The sequence below is a fragment of the Scyliorhinus torazame genome, chromosome 16 (assembly GCF_047496885.1).
Source record: "Scyliorhinus torazame isolate Kashiwa2021f chromosome 16, sScyTor2.1, whole genome shotgun sequence".
Classification (NCBI taxonomy): Eukaryota; Metazoa; Chordata; class Chondrichthyes; order Carcharhiniformes; family Scyliorhinidae; genus Scyliorhinus; species Scyliorhinus torazame.
In genome coordinates, this window is record NC_092722.1 from 55606667 (window position 1) to 55626720 (window position 20054).

Genomic DNA, 20054 nt, shown 5'->3' on the forward strand with positions numbered 1-20054 from the left:
GAGTTAAAGAATGGAGGGAAGCGATGGGTGAAATCATTTGGAATAGGTCCTTTTTTAAGGAAATGATTAAATTTTTATCATTGAAAAGACTGATTATCACACCAGAAACACAAAACTCCTGCAGTATATTAATTCATGCCAACAACCATCAAAGCATATTCACGACTTCATTAACTTGTGAATTATGGACATTTCACATTATTAGTAGAACTGTCATTACTCACTGTCACTTGTGAATTAGCCTCCATCAAACGTACATCAGCAATACAAAGAGTCATAGAGTTTTACAGCACAGAAAGAGACCCTTCGGCCCATCATGTCTGCGCCGGTCGTCATGCACCCATCTGTTCTAATCCCATTTTCCTGCACTTGGTCCGTAGTCTTGTATGCTATGGTATTTCAAGTGCTCATCTAAATATTTCTTAATTGTTGAGGGTTGCCACCTCCACCGCACTTTCAGGCAGTGAGTTGCAGATTCCCACCCTGGGTGAAAAAGCTTTTCCTTACATCTCTCTAAATCTCCTGCCTCTTATCTTAAATCTACACTTCAATCAGGTCCTCCCTCAGCCTTCTCTGCTCGAAGGAAAACAAACCCTGCCTAACCAGCTTCTCTTCATATCTGAAATGCTCCAGCCAAGGCAACATCCTGGTGAATCTCCTCTGCACTCTTTCTAGTGCAATCCCTTCCTATAGTGTGGTGACCAGAACTGCACACAGTACTCTAGCTGTGGCATAACGAGCGTTTTATACAGCTCCATCATAACTTCCCTGCTTTTATATTCTATGCCTTGGCTAATAAAACAAAGTGTTCCATATGCCTTCTTAACCACCTTATCTACCTGTCCTGCTGCCTTCAGGGATCTCTGGACATGCACGCTTTGGTCCTCTGTACTTCCAAGCGTCCTACCATTCATTGCATATTCCCTTGCCATGCTAGTCCTCCCAAAATGCATCAGCTCACACTTTCCGGGGTTAAATTCCATTTGCCACTGTTCTGCCCGTCTAACCAGCCAATCTCTGCTTGTGTCTTTTTCAGAAGTACCAGAAGCAAAACTAAAGCAGCCAAATTTGTAATCTTGAGGGAGCAGCTCTGCTAACTCCACTTGTAAAGGCTCTTTTATCCTTGCAATAATTCAAGTGATCCTCTTTGAAAACTGAGTTGGCTCTAATTGATTTTTGTGGATATCAAGATGCACATGGTGATACCTGTGACAGCAGAATGAGAAGCCCAAAGGGGGTCAGTAATTGCAAAGTTAAATGGCGTTGTTCATGAATGTAAAACTTAATAGTGTCTCATCTTTGTGCCTGAACAATGGTCAACAACTTTAAGTGGAACTCAAGTATGTAACATATTTCACCTCATTTACAATGAAGCTTACCTTTTGGAGAAGCTCGCAGATTTTCTCTGCACAGTCCCAGGTATCAAAACTACCACCTGCGGCTTCTGAACATAGCACCAGCTGTTGTGCACACAAACATGCAGTCTTCGTTCTTGAATAACGACTGTGCTTCCATCAGAAACTTGGTCTTTCTATAAGGAAAACAAAACGGGACGACTGTGCCTCATTGTCAAACTAGAACAAATGAAATCATGAAAGTCAGCATTTGATTGCAGATGCTGTAAATGTGAAATAAAAACAGAAAATGATGGACAACACTCAGCAGGTCAGGTAGCATCTATGGAAAGAGATAGAAAGAAACGTTGAGTTAATAGGCGGGATATCTCGATCCCACCCCACTCCCCGCGCAGCGTGTTTTGCTGTGGCGAAGGTGGCCGGTGTCAGGATTTTCCAGACCTGCCACTGACAACGGGGTTTACTGCTATTCGCGGCCTGCGGCAGGGAGGGTCGCCAGTGGCGGGATCAGAAGATTCCACCGGCTGGAAAATCCCACCCAATGTTTTCTGCCCTTTTCATTCGAATAAAGCACTGTTAGCTCCCCGTGTGGAAAGTTATGATATTTATGCTCCAGTGGCCTATTATAAGCATGGAAGCACAGTGGTTAGCACTGTTGCTTCACAGCCCCAGGGTACCAGGTTCGATTTCTGGCTTGGCCACTGTCTGTGCAGAGTCTGCACGTTCTTCCCGTGTGTGCGTGGGTTTCCTCTGGGTGCTCTGGTTTCCTCCCACATCCAAAGGTGTGCAGGTTAGGTGGATTGGCCATGCTGTTACTTAGTGTCCCTTAGGTGGGATTACTGGGTTACGGGGATAGGGTGGATGTGGGCTTAAGTGAGGTGCTCTTTCCAAGGGCCAGTGCAGACTCGATGGGCCGAATGCCTCCTTCTGCACTGTTGATTCTATGATGATGTACAATGCAAATTTAACCAAACAATTCTAGTGCACCCGCAAATTTGATCAAAGGTTTGGTCTGTTCTTGGGTTGGCCAGTGTTAGAACATATCTTTTTCAAATATATTCTGAATCTGGTGGTAGTTTTTTAAAATCCGTTATTGAGGTAGGCTGTTGTTAGATCTTCAGAGAAACAAACATGCCGACGCTTATGTACAAGCTTATTTATATCAGCACAGGCACATTTGACTACATTTTGGGTGTATGATGCACACACAGTTGATTAGCTTAGTTTTAGGAGTTAATTAGCTTAATTTCAGTGGTTGATTAGCTTACTTCGTGGAGCACGCTCGAGGGCTGAATGGCCTAATCCTGCCACTGGTTCTTAAATGGCTGCATGAAAAAATAATTGGTAAGTTTTACATATTCTTCGCTTGTCGCCCAAGAGAAAGCACAATTCCTTTTGAATGTAGTATTTTCAGGATAGGTATTTAAGAAGCAAATATATGGATTTCTCAACTCTAAAAGTGTCAAGGTGTATGAGGGGAGCACTCGAGTATGGCACTGAGATAGAGGATCATCCATGATCATGTTGAATGGTGCAGCAAGCTCGAAGGGCCTAATAGCCTACTCACAACCCAAATTTCTATGTTTCTATGCAATATTGTGACTTTAACTGCATCTACAGCTGCATATTCCTGGTACAGGAATAAATGGTTGACCAGGTGATATATTTACAGTCTATATTACAGACATTTTGTCTGCAAAATCATCAGATTTAATGGAGGTAACATTATAAAACACTGAGATGAAAAAAAGCGTTGGAAATCTGAAATAGGTGCTTCACTATCATTACCTTTAAAGTGGTCACTATTATAGACAAACATAGCTACCGATCTGCACACAGCAAAAGTACATAAACAACAATCAAAAAGAACGGCCAGTTAATGTTTTGTCTTGCCATTGGAGTGGGGGAGGAATTAATTTGAAAAACAGGACTGCACATGCAGTAATCGCATGATTACTATACGAACCACATGTTAATTAACATAGAAATAGACAAATCAGGAAGATGAATGTGCGTCTGAAAGACTAGTATGGAGGTGGCACAGTGGTACAGTGGCACAGCGCTGAGGGCCCAGGTTCGATCCCGGCCCCGGGTCACTGTCCGTGTGGAGCTTGCACATTCTCCCCGTGTCTGCATGGGCCCCATCCCCACAACCCAAAGATGTGCAGGGTAGGTGAACTGGCCATGCTAAAATTGCCCCTTAATTGGGAAAATTTAAGAAAAGACTGGTGTGGAAAGGAGGGGAACATTAATGGGAGACTAGCACCAGTACAGTAAATCCTAGTTTTAAGTCGCCCCGTTTTAAGTTGTTTTCGTTTAAAGTTGATTTGGTTTAGGTCCGTATTCCCCGATTTAAGAGTTGTTTCACGTCATCGCTACCATGCATCATTGTCACCAGTTGTCATCGTACAGGTCACATCATTGCAAGTAGGCTCCCTTCACGTAATGTCAGATCCTGAGACCTGCCCGTGGCCTAATCGGTGCCATTGTTAGGGAGACGTTTGGTACGAAAAGCAAGGCAACATCAATTTTTAAAATAACCCAGAGGCATCCAGAGCCAGAGTGGATCTTTCCAAGCAAAAAGTTGAATTTAGATTTTGTAGTGTTGGGGTGCCTACTGTGGGTTAGACTTTGAAATTAGTTTTAAACAAGTGCAGATAAGGTGCCTGCAACTGCAAAGCAACTTTGCCTCGCAGCAAATTTGGATGTCTTAAAACGTCTTGAGGCTGGCGTTAATTAATTTGAATTTATACAGGATTTCTGCACACACGTGGTTTTGTATTTCAACTTGTTTAATGTTTGTTTTTTACGGGGCACAAAATGCCTGACGGCACCTACCTCCAGCTTTAACATTGATTCTTATGGGTTGACTTCCGGTGGCAGCGATGAGTGAGTGAGCCGCACATTTGGTGGCTCTCACTCCGACGGGATTTGAGGAACTGGTTCCCCGGTTTTGCGGGACTGTGGAGCGCTGGAAAGACGGCCACGGAGGAGCTGAGGAACGGGCAGAGCTGTATGGAACCGCGGGAGGGCAGAAAGCAGCGCAAATGGGAGAAGAAGGGACAAAGACAAGGTGCAGGGGAAGCTGACCCGGGAGCAAAATAGCGGACCTACGGACCTCGGACCCGGCGATCCAGCAGGCGCTGGAAAACATGCTGCAGATGATAAAGAGCAGTTTTGAATCGTTGAAGCGGGATAACTTGGACCCACTTCAGAAGGCAGTGGATCAGCTGAACCAGAGACTGGATGCCCAGGACGAAAAAGTTGAGGAGCTGGAGGAGGCGGGTGAGGGAGCAGGCGGACGGCAGACGATGGCTGCGCTAGAAGTCGATGGGTTGAAGGAGAAACAGAGAAGACTGCTGGACAGAGTAGAGGAGCTGGAAAATAGAGCCCGCAGACAAAATCTGAGGATCATCGGCCTCCCGGAGAGGGCTGAGGGAGCAGATGCCACAGCTTTTGTGGCTGATCTGTTGATGCAGCTGATGGGGGCTGACGCCTTTCCGCGACCGCCGGAGCTGGAGGGGGCGCATAGAGTACAGGCGAGGCAGATGCGTCCGGGGGGTCCCCCCTGTCTGATGGTGATCAGGTTCCACAGGTTTGTGGAGAAGGAGCGGGTGCTGCAGTGGGTAAAGAGCGCTAAGAGCAGCACGTGGAATAACAGTGTCCTTCGCATTCATCAGGACCTAAGCCAGGCGTTGAGCAGCCTTTGAACAAGTTAAGGAGGTGTTGTTCAAAAAGCACGTGAAGTTTGGTCTGCTCTTCCCGGCCCGTCTTTGGGTTACGCATCAGGGCCAACACCACTACTTCTCCGAGCCCGAAGAAGCGATGGACTTCGCGACAGATCAGGGGCTGGTCCCGAAAAAAGGACCCACAGACGCAAGGTAGGGTCCGAGAGTTATCGTTTGGGGGAATGCCTACTGTGCCTGGACTGATGGTCGACTGTTTACTGCTTTAAAGGTGCCATGTGTTGTATTTTTGGGCAGCTTTTGCCTCCGGGGGGTGCGGGGGGGAGGGGATCCCCCTCTGTCTGCTTTTTTTTTTCCTTTCTCTTTTTTCTGCTGTTGTTGGTACCTTTCGTCGTGTTCTCTGGGTGTGCTGGAGCCTTCATTGTAACATAAGGGTGGCCGGTAAGCAATGGGGATTAAAGATGTTGGTTGGGGTTTTTTTTATGTCTGTGGTTTTTATGTTTGTTTCGGGTGGGTGATATGCGGGTACTGTGTTACTGTGTTGCTATTTTATTAATGCTCAGAAAGGGACGTGGGTTAACACTTATCTGTGTACACAGCTGGAACTGTGTTGTAACTGGAGCAGCCTCGCGTTGCTGTTTGATGTTTCCATCTTGTTTGATCTTTCCCATCTTAGTGAGACTGCTCCAGTGGGTCGGAGTGGGGAATGGTGTGCTGGGGAGTGGGGAGATGAGGTCAGGGAAACAATGGGAGTGAGACAAGTGGGCGCCGGAGGCATGAGTCACCGGGCTAGCAGATTGGCTAGTCAAGGGAGTCAGGTGGGGGGGGGGGGGGGGGGGGTGAATACAGCCAGTGAATGGCAGGGGTGATGTTGCTGGGGGGGGGGGGGGGGGGAGTTATTATGCTGACGTAGGAGGGGTCTGAAGTAGGTAATGGAGAGGCGGTCGGGGGTGGAGGAGACCAAGAGGTGAGCCAAGAGCGGTGCGGCGCATGGGCCAGGGGCGGGCCCAAGAAAGGATATGGCTGACCGGTGTGGTGGTGGGGGGTGGGGGGGGGAGTTATTATGCTGACGTAGGAGGGGTCTGAAGTAGGTAATGGAGAGGCGGTCGGGGGTGGAGGAGACCAAGAGGTGAGCCAAGAGCGGTGCGGCGCATGGGCCAGGGGCGGGCCCAAGAAAGGATATGGCTGACCGGTGTGGTGGGGGGGGGGGGGGGGTGGGGGGGGGGGTGGGGGGGGGGGGGGTTGGGGGGTGCCCCCCCAACCAGGCTGATCACCTGGAATGTCAGAGGACTAAATGGGCCAGTCAAAAGGGCCGGTGTGTTCGCACACTTGCGAGCTCTAAAGGCGGACGTAATTATGTTGCAGGAGACACATCTGAAAGTATCTGACCAGACTAGGCTAAGGAAGGGCTGGATCAGCCAGGTCTTCCACTCGGACTTGGATTCTAAGTCCAGGGGGGTAGCAATTATGATCAATAAGCGGGTTCAATTTGAGGCGGAGGGCGTAATCGCAGACGGCGGGGCAGATTCCTTATGGTAAGGGGCAAGCTGGAGGGGAGGAGAGTGGTGCTGGTGAACATATATGCGCCGAACTGGGACGACGCTGACTTTATTAAAAGAGTGCTGGGGAAGATCCCGGACCTAGACTCACGCAGGTTGATGATGGGGGGGGGGGGGGGGGGGGGGGGGGGGGGGGGGGGGGGGGGGGGGGGGCTTTAATACAGCCCTCGACCCGGGACTAGACCGGTCATGTCCCAGAACGGGTAGGCTCCCAGCAATGGCTAGGGAGGTGAAAGGGTTCATGGAGCAAATGGGGGCTGTGGGCCCATGGTGAGCCAGACAGCCGACGGGAAGGGGCTACTCATTCTACTCGCATGTTCATAAAGTATATTCTAGGATTGATTTCTTTATCTTGTGCAGGGACTGTGTAGGGGAGGTGAAGAATACGGAATACTCGGCAATCACTATTTCGGATCATGCCCCACATTGGGTGGGCCTGCAGGTCGGTGGGGCGAATTACCAACGCCCGCAATGGAGGTTAGACGTAGGACTGTTGTCGGAGGAGGGGATATGTGAGAGACTTCGGAAGTGTATGCAAAATTACTTGCAGGTGAACGATATGGGGGAGGTTGCATCAGTGACCCTGTGGGAGGCGCTGAAGGCAGTAGTGAGGGGGGAGCTGATCTCAATTCGGGCTCACAGGGATAGGGCAGACAGAGCAGAAATGGGTAGATTGGTTAAAGAGATTCACCGGATAGACGAGGAGCATGCGGAGTCCCCGGGGGAGGACCTACTCAGGGAAAGACGGAGGCTGCAGGCGGAACTGGGGGTGCTATCCACGAGTAGGGCCGTGGAACAACTTAGGAAGGCGAGGGGAGTGGTGTATGAGCATGGGGAGAAGGCCAGCAGATTGCTAGCGCAGCAACTCATGAAGAGGGGGGCGGCCAGGGAAATAAGTAGAGTGGTTGATGGGGAGGGGAGCAGAGTGGAGGACCCGTCAGGACTGAATAAAGTATTTCGGGACTTTTATAGAAAGCTTTACACTTCAGAACCCCCGGAGGAGCCGGAGGGGATGAAACGGTTTCTGGACGGATTAACCTTCCCAAAAGTTGGCAGGGGACTAGTGGACGGGCTGGGGGCCCCGATTAGAGCGGAGGAGGTACTGGGGGGCCTAAAGGCTATGCAGTCGGGGAATGCCCCGGGACGGGATGGATACCCAGTAGAGTTTTACAAAAAGTTCTCGGAGATAGTGGGACCGGTCCTGACAAGGGTTTTTAATGAGGCGAGGGACAGAGGGACCCTGCCTCCGTCGATGTCGCAAGCCACCGTCTCACTGATATTAAAGCAGGACAAGGACCCAGAATCCTGCGGGTCATACAGGCCAATCTCCCTGATCAATGTGGACGCCAAGCTCCTGGCCAAGGTCCTGGCGATTAGAATTGAGGACTGCGTACCGGAGGTGATTGGGGACGATCAGACAGGGTCTGTGAAAGGCAGGCAGCTGACAGCTAACTTGAGAAGATTGCTTAATGTGATCATGATGCCCCCGACAGGCAAGGAGGTGGAGGTAGTGGTGGCAATGGATGCTGAGAAGGTCTTTCGACTGGGTGGAGTGGGAGTATTTGTGGTAGGTACTCGGACGGTTTGGGTTCGGGGAGGGACTGGTTAATCGGGTCAGACTATTGTACCAGGCCCCAAAAGCTAGCGTTAAGACGAACAGGATAATGTCAGATTATTTCAGACTACACCGTGCAACCAGACAGGGATGTCAACTCTCCCCGTTGCTGTTCGCGCTGGCCATAGAACCGTTGGTGATTGCGCTGAGAGCTGCAAAGGGGTGGAAGGGAACGACTGGGGGTGGTGGGGGGGGTGGAGCACAGGGTCTCTCTCTATGCGGACGACCTGCTCCTGTACGTGTCGGACCCACTGGCCGGGATGGAAAATATACTGGAAACATTGAGGAAGTTTGGCCGGTTCTCAGGGTACAAATTAAATATGGCCAAGAGTGAGATGTTTGTGGTGCAGGCAAGGGGCCAGGAGAATAGACTGAAGGAGCTGCCATTTAGGCTGATGGAGGAAAGTTTTCGGTACTTGGGGATACAGGTGGCACGAGACTGGGGCAGGTTACATAAGTTAAATTTGACTAGAGTGGTGGAACAAATGAAGAGGGAATTTCGGAGATGGGATGCACTCCCGCTGTCACTTGCGGGGAGACTGCAGACGGTAAAGATAGCAATCCTCCCTAGATTCCTGTTCATCTTCCAGTGCCTCCCGATCTTTATCCCACGGTCCTTCTTCAAAAGGACCGGCAAAATCATCATGAGCTTTGTCTGGGCGGGAAAATCCCCGCGGGTGAGGAAGGCGATGCTTGAAAGGAGCCGCAGCGAGGGGGGACTGGCATTGCCGAGTCTGATCAACTATTACTGGGCGGCTAACATAACCATGATAAGGAACTGGATGGTGGGTACGGGATCTATCTGGGAGCGGGTGGAGGCGGCTTCGTGCAGGGGCACCAGTTTGGCAGCCCTACCGCTGTCGCCGGCCAGGTACTCCACCAGCCCGGTAGTGGGGGCGGCCCTGCGGATTTGGGGCCAGTGGAGAAAGCATGCAGGGGAGGTGGGTGCGTCAGTCTGGGCTCCAATTTGTGATAACCATCGATTCGCCACCGGGAACATGGGTGGAGGGTTTCGAACATGGCGGCGGGCGGGGCTGAGGAGGGTGGGCGATATGTTCCTGGTGGGGAACTTTGCGAGTTTGAGGGAGTTGGAGGAGAAAGCTGGGCTGGAAAGGGGAAATGACTTTAGGTACTTACTGATGTGGGACTTTGTACGCAGACAGGTCCCATCCTTCCCACGCCTCCCGCCAATAGGGATCCAGGACAGAATAGTCTCTAGAGGAGAAGGAGGAGAGGGTAGAGTCTCGGATATTTACAAGGTTCTCATGAAGGGGGAAGAGTCCCAGACGGAGGAACTGAAACTCAAATGGGAGGAGGAGCTCGGCGGGGAGATGGAGGACGGGCTGTGGGCGGAAGCCCTGAGTAGGGTAAACTCAACCGTAACATGTGCCAGGCTCAGCCTGATTCAGTTTAAGGTCGTTCACCGGGCCCACATGACGGTGGCTCGGATGAGCAAATTCTTTGGGGTAGAGGACAAGTGTGCTAGCTGCTCGGGGGGACCAGCGAACCACGTTCTCATGTTTTGGGCATGTCCTAAGCTTAGGAGGTACTGGAAGGGATTTGTGGGGGTCATGTCCCGGGTGCTGAAAACAAGGGTGGTGATGAGTCCAGAGGTGGCAATTTTCGGGGTTTCGGAAGACCCAGGAGTCCAGGGGGAGAAAGAGGCAGATGTTCTGGCCTTTGCTTCCCTGATAGCCCGGCGGCGGATACCGCTGGCATGGAGGGACCCAAAACCCCCGAAGACCGAACTATGGCTTTCGGACATGTCAAGTTTTCTGGGTATGGAAAAAATCAAGTTCGCCTTGAGGGGATCTGTATTGGGGTTCGCCTAAAGGTGGCGACCATTCATCGACTTCTTCGCGGGAGAGTGAACATCAGCGGGGGGGGGGGGGGAGATTAGAGTAGAGTAGGAGGGATAAATAGGCGGGTAGTGTCTACGGGAGAGGGGCGGGTATGTGCAGTATGGTTTGGTTGAAGTGTTGGTTTTTCATTGATGTTTGCATATTTCTGTAATCTGTAACTGTTTACAATGCCAAAAAATACCTCAATACAATTGTTTGTTAAAAAAACAAACAAACATTGATTCCTGTGGGAAACCATGAATCAAAAATAGTTTTTCTACTTAAAAAGTCGCAATTTCCGGCAATGCAACCACAACTTAAAACAAGGACTTTCTGTACCGGGACAGGATGAAGCTGTACCACTGGAACAAGCTCCAACTGAACCAGAATGGGACCAGTGTACTAGCAGAAAAGATAAATAGGTATGTGGATAGGACTTCAAACAAACAAGGCAGTGGGGGGCTAGGAGGAGGAATCGACTGAACATAAACGTAAAGATAACAAAATAGGACAAAGGAGTATAAGGTCAGACCAAGGTCAAGAATGAGGGAACAGATACAATTATCAAAGATAAGTATAAAATGACTGTCCAATACAATTAACAAAAACAAATTAAGTTGCCTGTCAGCAATATATACAGAACATGAAACAAAGTGGGGGAAGTAGAGGCATTAATTCAACGTGAGTAGCAAGACGCAGAAGGGATAAATGAAACTTGGCTTAATAAAGTTCAGGACTTAAATATTGTTGGACATTACTTCTGCTTCCCTGTCCTTTCCAAATGTGTTATGTGAGGTAGCGGTATTAATCAGTGGTAATGCAATTCCAGCAGGAAAAAGGGATCTCACTAATATTAAGGTAGAAGCAGAATCCATTGGAATTGAGACCAAGGATAAGAAGGGATTAATCACATTAGGAAATGTAATAACTCACAAGAAATTTCTTTATCCAGGGGGTGCGTAGAAATCACTACCATAAGCTATTGTTGAGGCGAGTGGCATAAATGAATTCAAGAGAAGCTAGGAAAACATATGAGGGAGAGAAGAATAAAAGTTTACGCTGATAGAGTTAGATAGAGTAGGGTAGAAAGAGGTTAGTCTGAAGCATAAAAACTGGCATTGACCAGTTGGGAAGAAAACCATGTTTCAATGCTGTACATTCTAAGTAATTTACTTAATTCTTTACAGTTCTAAGTAATCAACAGATGACCTAATAGTAAAAGGCAAGTACAGGAAGAAAGGTGTAGGAAAATCTAGGTAAAGGACAGAGATAGAACAGGGGTCAAAGTTCTAAACTGGGGGAAGACAAATGTTACAAACTGAGAGGTGAGCTGGCGAGAGTGGGCTGGATATAGTTATGAGAAGGGAAAACTGTGTCAAATCATTTAAAGACATTCAAAAGCAAGATTCTATGGGCATAGTGTGGACATGTCTCCACAAAGAAAAAGGGTGGTCTTGCCAAATCTAGACCCTGGTTATTCTGAAGCTCATATGATAAGTCAAAGCAGAAAAAGAAAGCGTATGAAAGTTTATGCAGAATGTGGGCAGGTGTCTCAATGAGTACTTTGTCTTCACTAAGGAGAGGAATGATGCAGCATTCTAATTAAAGAAGAGTGTGAAATATTAGATACAATAAGCATAGTTATAGATGAGGTACTGGAGGGACAGACATTTTTGAATGTGGATAAATTCCCAGGGCCAGATGGATTATATCACAAATTATTGAAGGAAGCCAGGGATGAAGTAGCAGATTGCTCTGTGAATCATTTACCAATCCTCACTAGATACAGGTAAGGTACCAGAGGATTGAAGGTCTGCAAACATTGAACCATTATTTACAAAATGTGCGAGGGATAGGCCAGAAAACTATAGGCTGGTCAGTCTGACTTCAGTGTGTGGTGATGTGCATCAATGTAAATGCATGTAGGCTAGCTAGACACTAGAGGGAGCACCAGAAACATCACACACACTTAACCAATAGATCAGATAGATAGGACACGACCAATAGACATTCACGATACACAAGGAGGTGACACGACCACAGGGGGGCATTACACCAACCTATATATAAAGGACACCACACACATGATCTGCCTCTTTCCAGTGGAGACAGTCAGTGAGTACAGACACAGGGTTGATTCAATATTACACCAACCACTTGGATTGTAGCAGCTGGTTAGTCAGTCTGGGTAGCTATAGTAGGATTAGCAGTAGTGTTGAACCCGAGTAATAGAAGTGTAAATAGTTTAATAAACGTGTTGAAGTTATCTCCACGTCTGAACCTTCCTTTGTCAAGTGCACCACAAGGAAGCCGCTTATGTTACACCTACAACATAACAAATCACAGTGTGGGCAAATTATTGGAGTCAATTCTGAGAGACAGGATAAGCTGTCACTTAGATTGGCAGGGATTGATCAGGGTTAATCAACATGATTTTGTTAGGGGACAATCGTATCTTACTAACTTAATCAACATTTTTGAGCAAGTAACTTGGAGAATTGATGAAGGTAGTGCAGTGGATGTTGTCTACATGGATTTCAGTAAGATGCTTAACAAGTTCCCACATGGCAGACTGGTCAGAAAAGTAAAATCCCATGAGATACAAGGGAAGGTGGTGTGTTGGATCCAAAATTGGCTCAGTGACAAGAAACAAAGAATGAAAGACAGATGTTTTTACAAATGGACAGCAGTTTCCAGTGGTGTCGCACAGTGGTGCCCTTGCTGTTTGTTGTACATATTAATGACTTAAATGTGAGGGCTACAATCAGGAAACTTGCAATTGCACAAAGATTGACTCCAGAATTATATCAATGATTTGGTTGGGTGGGCGAAAAGTTGCAAATGGAATTCAGTCTGGAAAAGTGTGAGGTAATGCATTTGGGGAGGGAAAACAAAGCAAGGGGAAGATAAATGGGAAGATATTGAGAAGGACTGAGGAAAAGAGAGACATTGGGGTGCATTTCCATATGTCCCTGAAGTTTGCAGGGCAGGTGGATAAGATGGTTAAGAAAGCATATGTAATGCTGGAACAGTATAAAACGCTGGTTAGGCGGAAGAGGAATTTTGTGTACAGTTCTGGTCACCACATTACAAGAAAGACATAATTGCTCAGGATAGAGAGCAGAGGAGATTTACAAGAATGTTGCCAGGACTTGAAAATTGGAGCTATGAGGAAAGACTGAATAAGCGAGGGTTGTTTTCCTTAGAACAAAGGAGGCTGAGGGGTGACCTAATAAATGTGGACAAAATTAGATTTAAGATGATTGGCAGAAGGATTAGAGGGGACATGAAGAAAACCTTTTTCACCCAGAGGGTGGTGAGTGGAATTCACTGCCCAAATTGGTTGAATCGAGTCATGGAAAATGAAGAAGAGCAGATAATAAGAGGAAGCCATTGAGGAACATCTTGGCATTAGATAACATTTAAGTTTCAAATAATGAACAAGAAATACAGAAGTTAAAGCAATGTGAAAAAAGGCTATATGTCAGTATATTCTGACATAAAAACAACTAAGAAGCTGACAATGACATACGATGGATTAAAATAGAGCAAAACTAAACCTAAAAACATCAAACACAATTTTACTAAATCGGAACAAAGCCCCTTAGCAAGTGCATTTAGCAACGTGTTTCCCAGTGCTCACTGCATCTCACATTTGAGAAGGGGCCTCAACAGGAAACATGTAGCCGAGGCCACACATAGCCCTGTTTTGTACACTGACGGGCTCCGCTCGCCGGAACTCCTCAGTTTAGCAAAAGGTCAGGGCACCATTTTTAAATGGCGTTCCGATCTCCAAGGCTCCCAAAGCGACCCCCGATCCCCCTCCAAGCCCCAACAACCTATGGGAGGGTCCCCAGCAGCCCCCAACGCACTATGGGAGGGTCACCTTGGCAGTTCAGCCCTGGCACCCTGGTGACACTCTTGCCAGCTGACAGTGCCACCTGGGCACCTTGGCAGTGCCAGGCTGGCATCCAGGTGGTACTGCCAGGGTGCCAGGCGAGCTGCATTAGGGTGCCCAGGTGACACCAGCAGTGCCCAGGTACCATCCTGCCCAAAGGGGATACACCTGGAGACCTCCAATCCCCTGGGTGATCCCCACGAGTGCCGTTCCGTCTGCTCCCTGTTTCTGGAGACCAGTACCGAATGGTTCTCACCTGAGGTCTCCAAGACGAAGGAGGTAGATCCCATGGCTTGGGTACCTCAGGAAATGCAAATTTGCAAAAAGGAGATTCTGCCCACAATGGGCAGGATTTACATCACAACTTCTCGCGAGATCACGATACATCCCGTGAGGCATCGCGAGCCGGGTAGATCTCAAGAGGGGGGTCTCCCGGTATTTATCAGCCACGCTGCGCCACGGCGAGCTGCTTTGCAGGCGCAGCATGGCCATAAAATCGTGCCCATATACTTAAAGTACATAGACAATAGAAGAGTGGATGATGAATGGAAAAATGAAAAAGGTTAGGAAAAAAAGTCAAAAAACTAGGAAAGCAAGAAGAAATAAATGAGTGGGTAATGATAGAGAAATGGCTGAAATATTTTGAGCAGTTACATTTCCTGAGTATTTACCAGGTTTGGCTGATAATTGACCAATGTGTTTTGTGTCACACAAGTGTCAGGTAATGATTATCTCCAGCAAGACGGTCAAAGTGATTATGGTCATCAAATTCTCTATCATCAAATCTTCGCGATCAGTGCTGAACAAAATCTGAACTGGATCAGCCACATAAATATAAAGGTTGGTTATTCGGCAGTGAGTGATTCGCCTCTTGATTTCCCAAAGCCTGTCCAGCATCCACAAGGCACAAGTCAAGAATGTGATGGAATATACAGTCCAACAACACTCAAGAAGCTCAAAACCATCCAGGAAAAATAGTCCACTTGATGGGCACCCCATCCAACGCCATACAATGTCACCCCATCGCTGATGTACTGTGATTGTGGTATGAAACATTGGCCAGATGAACTGCAGCAACTCACTAAAGTTTCCATTGCATCATCTCCTAAACACAAATCCCTACTCATGGAAGGACAAAGGCAGCAGGTACATGGGAACACCAGAACCTACCTGCAAGTTCCCCTCCAAGTCACACACCATTATGACTTGGAAACATAGTCATTCCTTAACCGTCACTGGGTTAAAATCCTGGAACTTCTGACCCAACAGCTCTGTGAGTGTATCTACACCACATGGACAGCAGCCATTCATGAAGGCAGCTTGTCACCATCTTCTCAAGCAAAATTAGGGATGGACAATAGCCTTGCCAGAGACACTCACATCCCATAAAAAATAAATAAAAATTTAGATTACGTCTAAGGAGTGTGACCAAAACCCATGTTGTGCAGTAGGAAACAGGAAAAGCTTCCGCTCTTGGGTGGGTAAAAGAGAAACTTTGTAGGATAGGAAGGGGGCAAAGGTGGGAGGGGGGAGAATTATTGTTGGGAATGCAAACCATGGCCTGAATTTTTCGCTTGTTGGGCACGTGCACACAGCAGACCCAAAAGTGGGTGCAAAATGAGCGCTGACAAGAGGACGGGAAGAAGGCAGGCACCGAGTAAAGGGAGCACATGAGTTGGCGTTTCCAATGCACGGAATTAAGCTTTCAGGTTGGGCACGTACCCGATATTTATATGTAAAAATTCTGATCCATGTTGACTTAGACTATAGACAAATACCCATGTCTAGAAGCACAAAATACATGCTTATGTCTGTTTTCTGTAAGTTGTTTTTCCTAGGAACAGGTCATTCACCTGAAGCCAGAGGCTTTAGCTTGAGTGATGCCATTCCCCAACAACCACAGTTGGCTAGTAATTTCTACTGGTCTTCCCACCAGCAATACATACGTTGAAAGGTTTTGCAATCAACCTGTTTGGTCACATTTTGAATGCACCTGTACTGGCCATTAAGTCCTGATGCAGGACTCGAAGCCCGAGCATCTGGCTCAGAAGCAGATGCACAACCCACTGCAGCACAATACCTCCCCCATGTTGCAGGGAGAAGAATGATATTTTTACGACACTGTTTCTTCACAGTAAACCCTTTATGTGTGTCAATCAGTAAGAGAGGGAAGGGCTACTGCAGCAGCTAGATAGGAGGCCAGAGTCACCTACAGGTTCCCTGGGTGAAGGTTCCTGATTCAATATCATGCAGGTGAGAGACAGTTTGGGGTTGGGAAACATGACCTGGACACCGTGTGACTACAGATGAGCTGTGGGTCAAAAGACTGAAGGCAAAGGTGCTTCAGAGCTGTGCAATAAGGCATTTATATTTGAACTTCTTCTTAAAACCAATGCTCCCCTTGTGCAACAGGATGGTCCCTGGACTGTAGTTCCACTCATTCAAAAAGAAAATATATAAAAACAACAGACATCGGAACGATTTGGATATAGCTTCTGTATTTTATAATTTCATCCAAATCCTGAATGAGATCTCGTCTCATGAATTACCCTTGAGTATCTACTATTCTCTCTCTGTCCAAGTTGTAAATAAATGCTTGTACATTTCTACTGTCTTCCTTTATGGTGATCCTCATGTTACAAGAGGGAGCAGGATGCATTTATAAAGCAACCGTGTTGTAATGATTAAGAATTTCTTACCTTGATAGTTTGTTTCTCTAGCCAATTATCCAAATATTCCTTGCACTGCAGCAACTTCTGAAGCCCATTTATTAATCATCAATGAGTTCTATGGAGTTTACTCTCACAAGCCCAGTCACTGCATTTAGCACAAGAAGATGGCAAATCATGACTTATTGTGAGCAATCCTTTGAGTTTTCCATTTCATCAACAATGTATTCTCTCCATCGCACTCGTCTTGAAATGAATAATTCAACCTATGTTGCATACATTATTAATATATAAAACACCTTGTTAAATCTCCAGGCTGTTAAGCAAAGGCTTCACGAAAATGCAAACTTGGGAGAAGAAACTTGTTTTCAATCTGTGTGTGCTATGATAACAGCCACTAATGTATCTTTGCACAGAGCCTCATGATTTGAAAGGTACAACATTGTTTCTATGCATTTCATGAACAATTCAGGTATTCATCAGGAAACAGTGTTTTATTAAACTATCAACACAGCATCTTCAAAACCTAAAAATGGCAGGGATGCAGCAGGATATGTCACCATTGCAGTATGACTGGCTTTTAAACTTTGGCAGCAGTAAGAATAAATATTTCAACAAAAAAAACTGATGGTACTTCTGACTGCTCCAGTCAACACTGCATATCTTATCCTTGGAATAAACTGAACAATGATTAATGCGAACTTTGCTTTAAATTCATGGCAGAAGAAAGAATCTCAGTGAGTACTCGCACCTGAACAGAGAATAAAACTGACATGAGCAAGTCAGTCTGGTAGTTCAAACTGGAAAATAATCCTGGAGATAAATACTTTGAATAACTAGTACTGGCATATAAGTCTGTAGTATTAACAATTCTGAACAGCTCCAACATATCATGGGAGGAGATCAGAGGATTCCAGTGGTAAAGCCAGGGGAGTTTCTCTGAAGTGTATTATTTTCCTATCATGGGACCAGTGTATGAGCTGTGCTCAAAAGCACTGCATACTTCATCTAAAAATATAGGCAAGAATTTTCCAGCCCCACCATGGCAGGATAAGAAGGCTTGTGGATGGTTTTCTTGCCCTGGCACAAATTGAGGCCCTTAAGTACGTTCTTGCTATGGAGGGAGCGCAACAAAGGTTTATCAAACTGATTCCAGGGATAGCGGGACTGACGTAGAGGAGGGATTGAGTCAGTTAGATTATATTCACTGGAGTTAAGAGGAATGAGCCGGATCTCAAAGAAACCTATAAAACTCTAACAGGACTCGACAAGGTAGATGCAGGAAGGATGTTCCTGATGGCAAGGGAGTTAAGAGCCAGATGTCACAGTCTAAGGATACATTTAGGACTACGATGATGAGAAACTCTTCATCCAGAGAGTAGTGAGCCAGTGGATTTAGTAGCTGAGGCCAAACCATTGTGGGAGTGATTTTACAAATGGGAGCAGAGTTCCAATAATGAGCGCATTTAGCTGCGTGTTCCTGGCAACGCTATTGAACGTCACTTGGTTAGATAAGGGGCCTCAGCGGGAAAGGCATAGCCAAGACTGCACCAAGTCCCGTTTCCTGAGGAGCCCACTGGCCAAATCTCCTCAGTGCAGGGAGAGATTGAGGTGCCATTTAAAAATGCTCTAATATGCAGATTTGCTCGATCTCTCAAGCCCCCAATGTGACCCTCAACACCCCCCTCAGCCACCCACACCACGCACCCCCTGGCCTGATCACCACTGCACAAAAAATGCCAGCTTGGCACCCTGGCAGTGCCCCTTCCAGCTGACCTGGGCACCTTGGCAATGCCAGGCTGGCAACTAGGTGGCGCTGCCAGGGTACCAGGCTGGCAGTGCCAGGGTACGAGGCTTGCAATGCCAGTGTTCCCAGGTGGCATCAGTAGTGCCAGGGTACCACTTTATCCAGAGGGCATGCACCTGGGGGCCTCCAATCCCCTGGAAGATTGCCCTTCTGACTGGTCCCTGTGTGTGGAAGCCAGCACCGTCACTTGCCTGAGGTCTTCAAGGCGAAGGCGATAGATCCCAACGCCTAGGATACCTCAGGGAACTGCATATTAAAGTGAGACTAGCTATCTTGCTCTAATATGCAGGTTTGGCAAAAAGTGATCCCGTCCATAATGGGAGGGATTCACATCACAACCTCTCACTGGATCGCGTTAGATCTCGCAAGGCGTGACAGCCGGGTACATCCCAGGAGCAGTGTCTCCTGTCATTTACCGGCCACATTGCGCCATGGCGTGCTGCTTTTCAGGCACAGCGTGGCCGGTAGATCATGCCCTATAAGTTTTCAAGGAGTAGTTAGGTATAGCTCTTGGGACTAAAGGAATCAAAGGATATGGGGGGAAAGCGGGAACAGGTTCCTGAGTTGGATGATCAACCATGATCGTAATGAATGGTGGAGCAGGCTCGAAGGACCAAATGGCCTCCTCCTGCTCTTATTTTCTATATTTCAACGGTCTATGTCTGGCAGCAATTGTGGAGGGAGAGACAGAGTTAACGCTTCAGGTCAAAGACGCACTCTCAGAACTCAGATCCTTCACACCTGAAAAGATAAAAAAATGTTTACGAAATGCACCGGAGGAGATAAAGGATGAAATGAAACTGCATACCAGAACCGCTTTGAGACGGCGTTATTCGGTGCTGCATAAGAGGGAGCTCAAGGGGGCATTGAGGGTGGATGTCAGGATGCAGTGCTTTAAGGAATGCTGAATGTCTGAGAGAGTTGTAATTGTGGGTTGAGGGGATCTGAAACATGAAGCGTGGAATTTCCATTGAAATCCATGTGGAATAAGTCAGAGCCGCTGATAGTTGCTGAATCAAAAAATTTACAGTGCAGAAGGAGGCCAGCCGGCCCATTGAGTCTGCACCAGCCCTTGGAAAAAGCACCCTACTTAAGGCCATGCCTCCATCCTATCCCCGTAACCCGACCTAATCTTTTGGACACAAGGGGCAATTTAGCATGGCCAATCCACCTAACCTGCACATTTTTGGACTGTGGGAGGAAACCGGAGCACCCAGAGGAAACCCACGCAGACACAGGGAGAAAGTGCAAATTCCACACAGAACAGTCACCCGAGGCGGGAATTGAACCCGGGTCCCTGAAGTTGTGAGGCGGCAGTGCTAACCACTGTGCCGCCCCGTGCTGAGAAAGAAGATGTGCTGCGAATGCAAATTTTGGTAGATAGCTGACAAACACAAAAAGGAAATATAAAGCAATAAAGGTGAACAAGGTGGAAGAGGAAAACAGAGAGACAGAGAAGTGAAGAGCTTCTTCAAGGTGAGCATTCCTGGAAGAGAAGTGACTGAATTAAACAGTAATACAAAATTAAAATACTGCAGATTCTGAAAATTTGTAAAAAAGGCAAGGAGTGCTGGAAATACTCAGCAAATCTGGCTGCTTTTGTGGGGACAAAAACAGAGTTAAT

The 20054-nt window shown here is 47.2% G+C and overlaps 1 protein-coding gene across 5 annotated transcripts in view; it reads right to left on the reverse strand.

Annotated features, from left to right (window-relative positions):
- The window catches only part of nphp4 (nephronophthisis 4), a 770918-nt gene that overhangs the window by 453926 nt on the left and 296938 nt on the right, over window positions 1-20054 (reverse strand). For all 5 annotated transcript variants that reach the window (XM_072478481.1, XM_072478484.1, XM_072478483.1 and 2 more), the window contains exon 7: window positions 1380-1531. In XM_072478481.1, the coding sequence (XP_072334582.1) occupies window positions 1380-1531 (152 nt within the window). The remainder of the gene's footprint in view (window positions 1-1379; window positions 1532-20054) is intronic.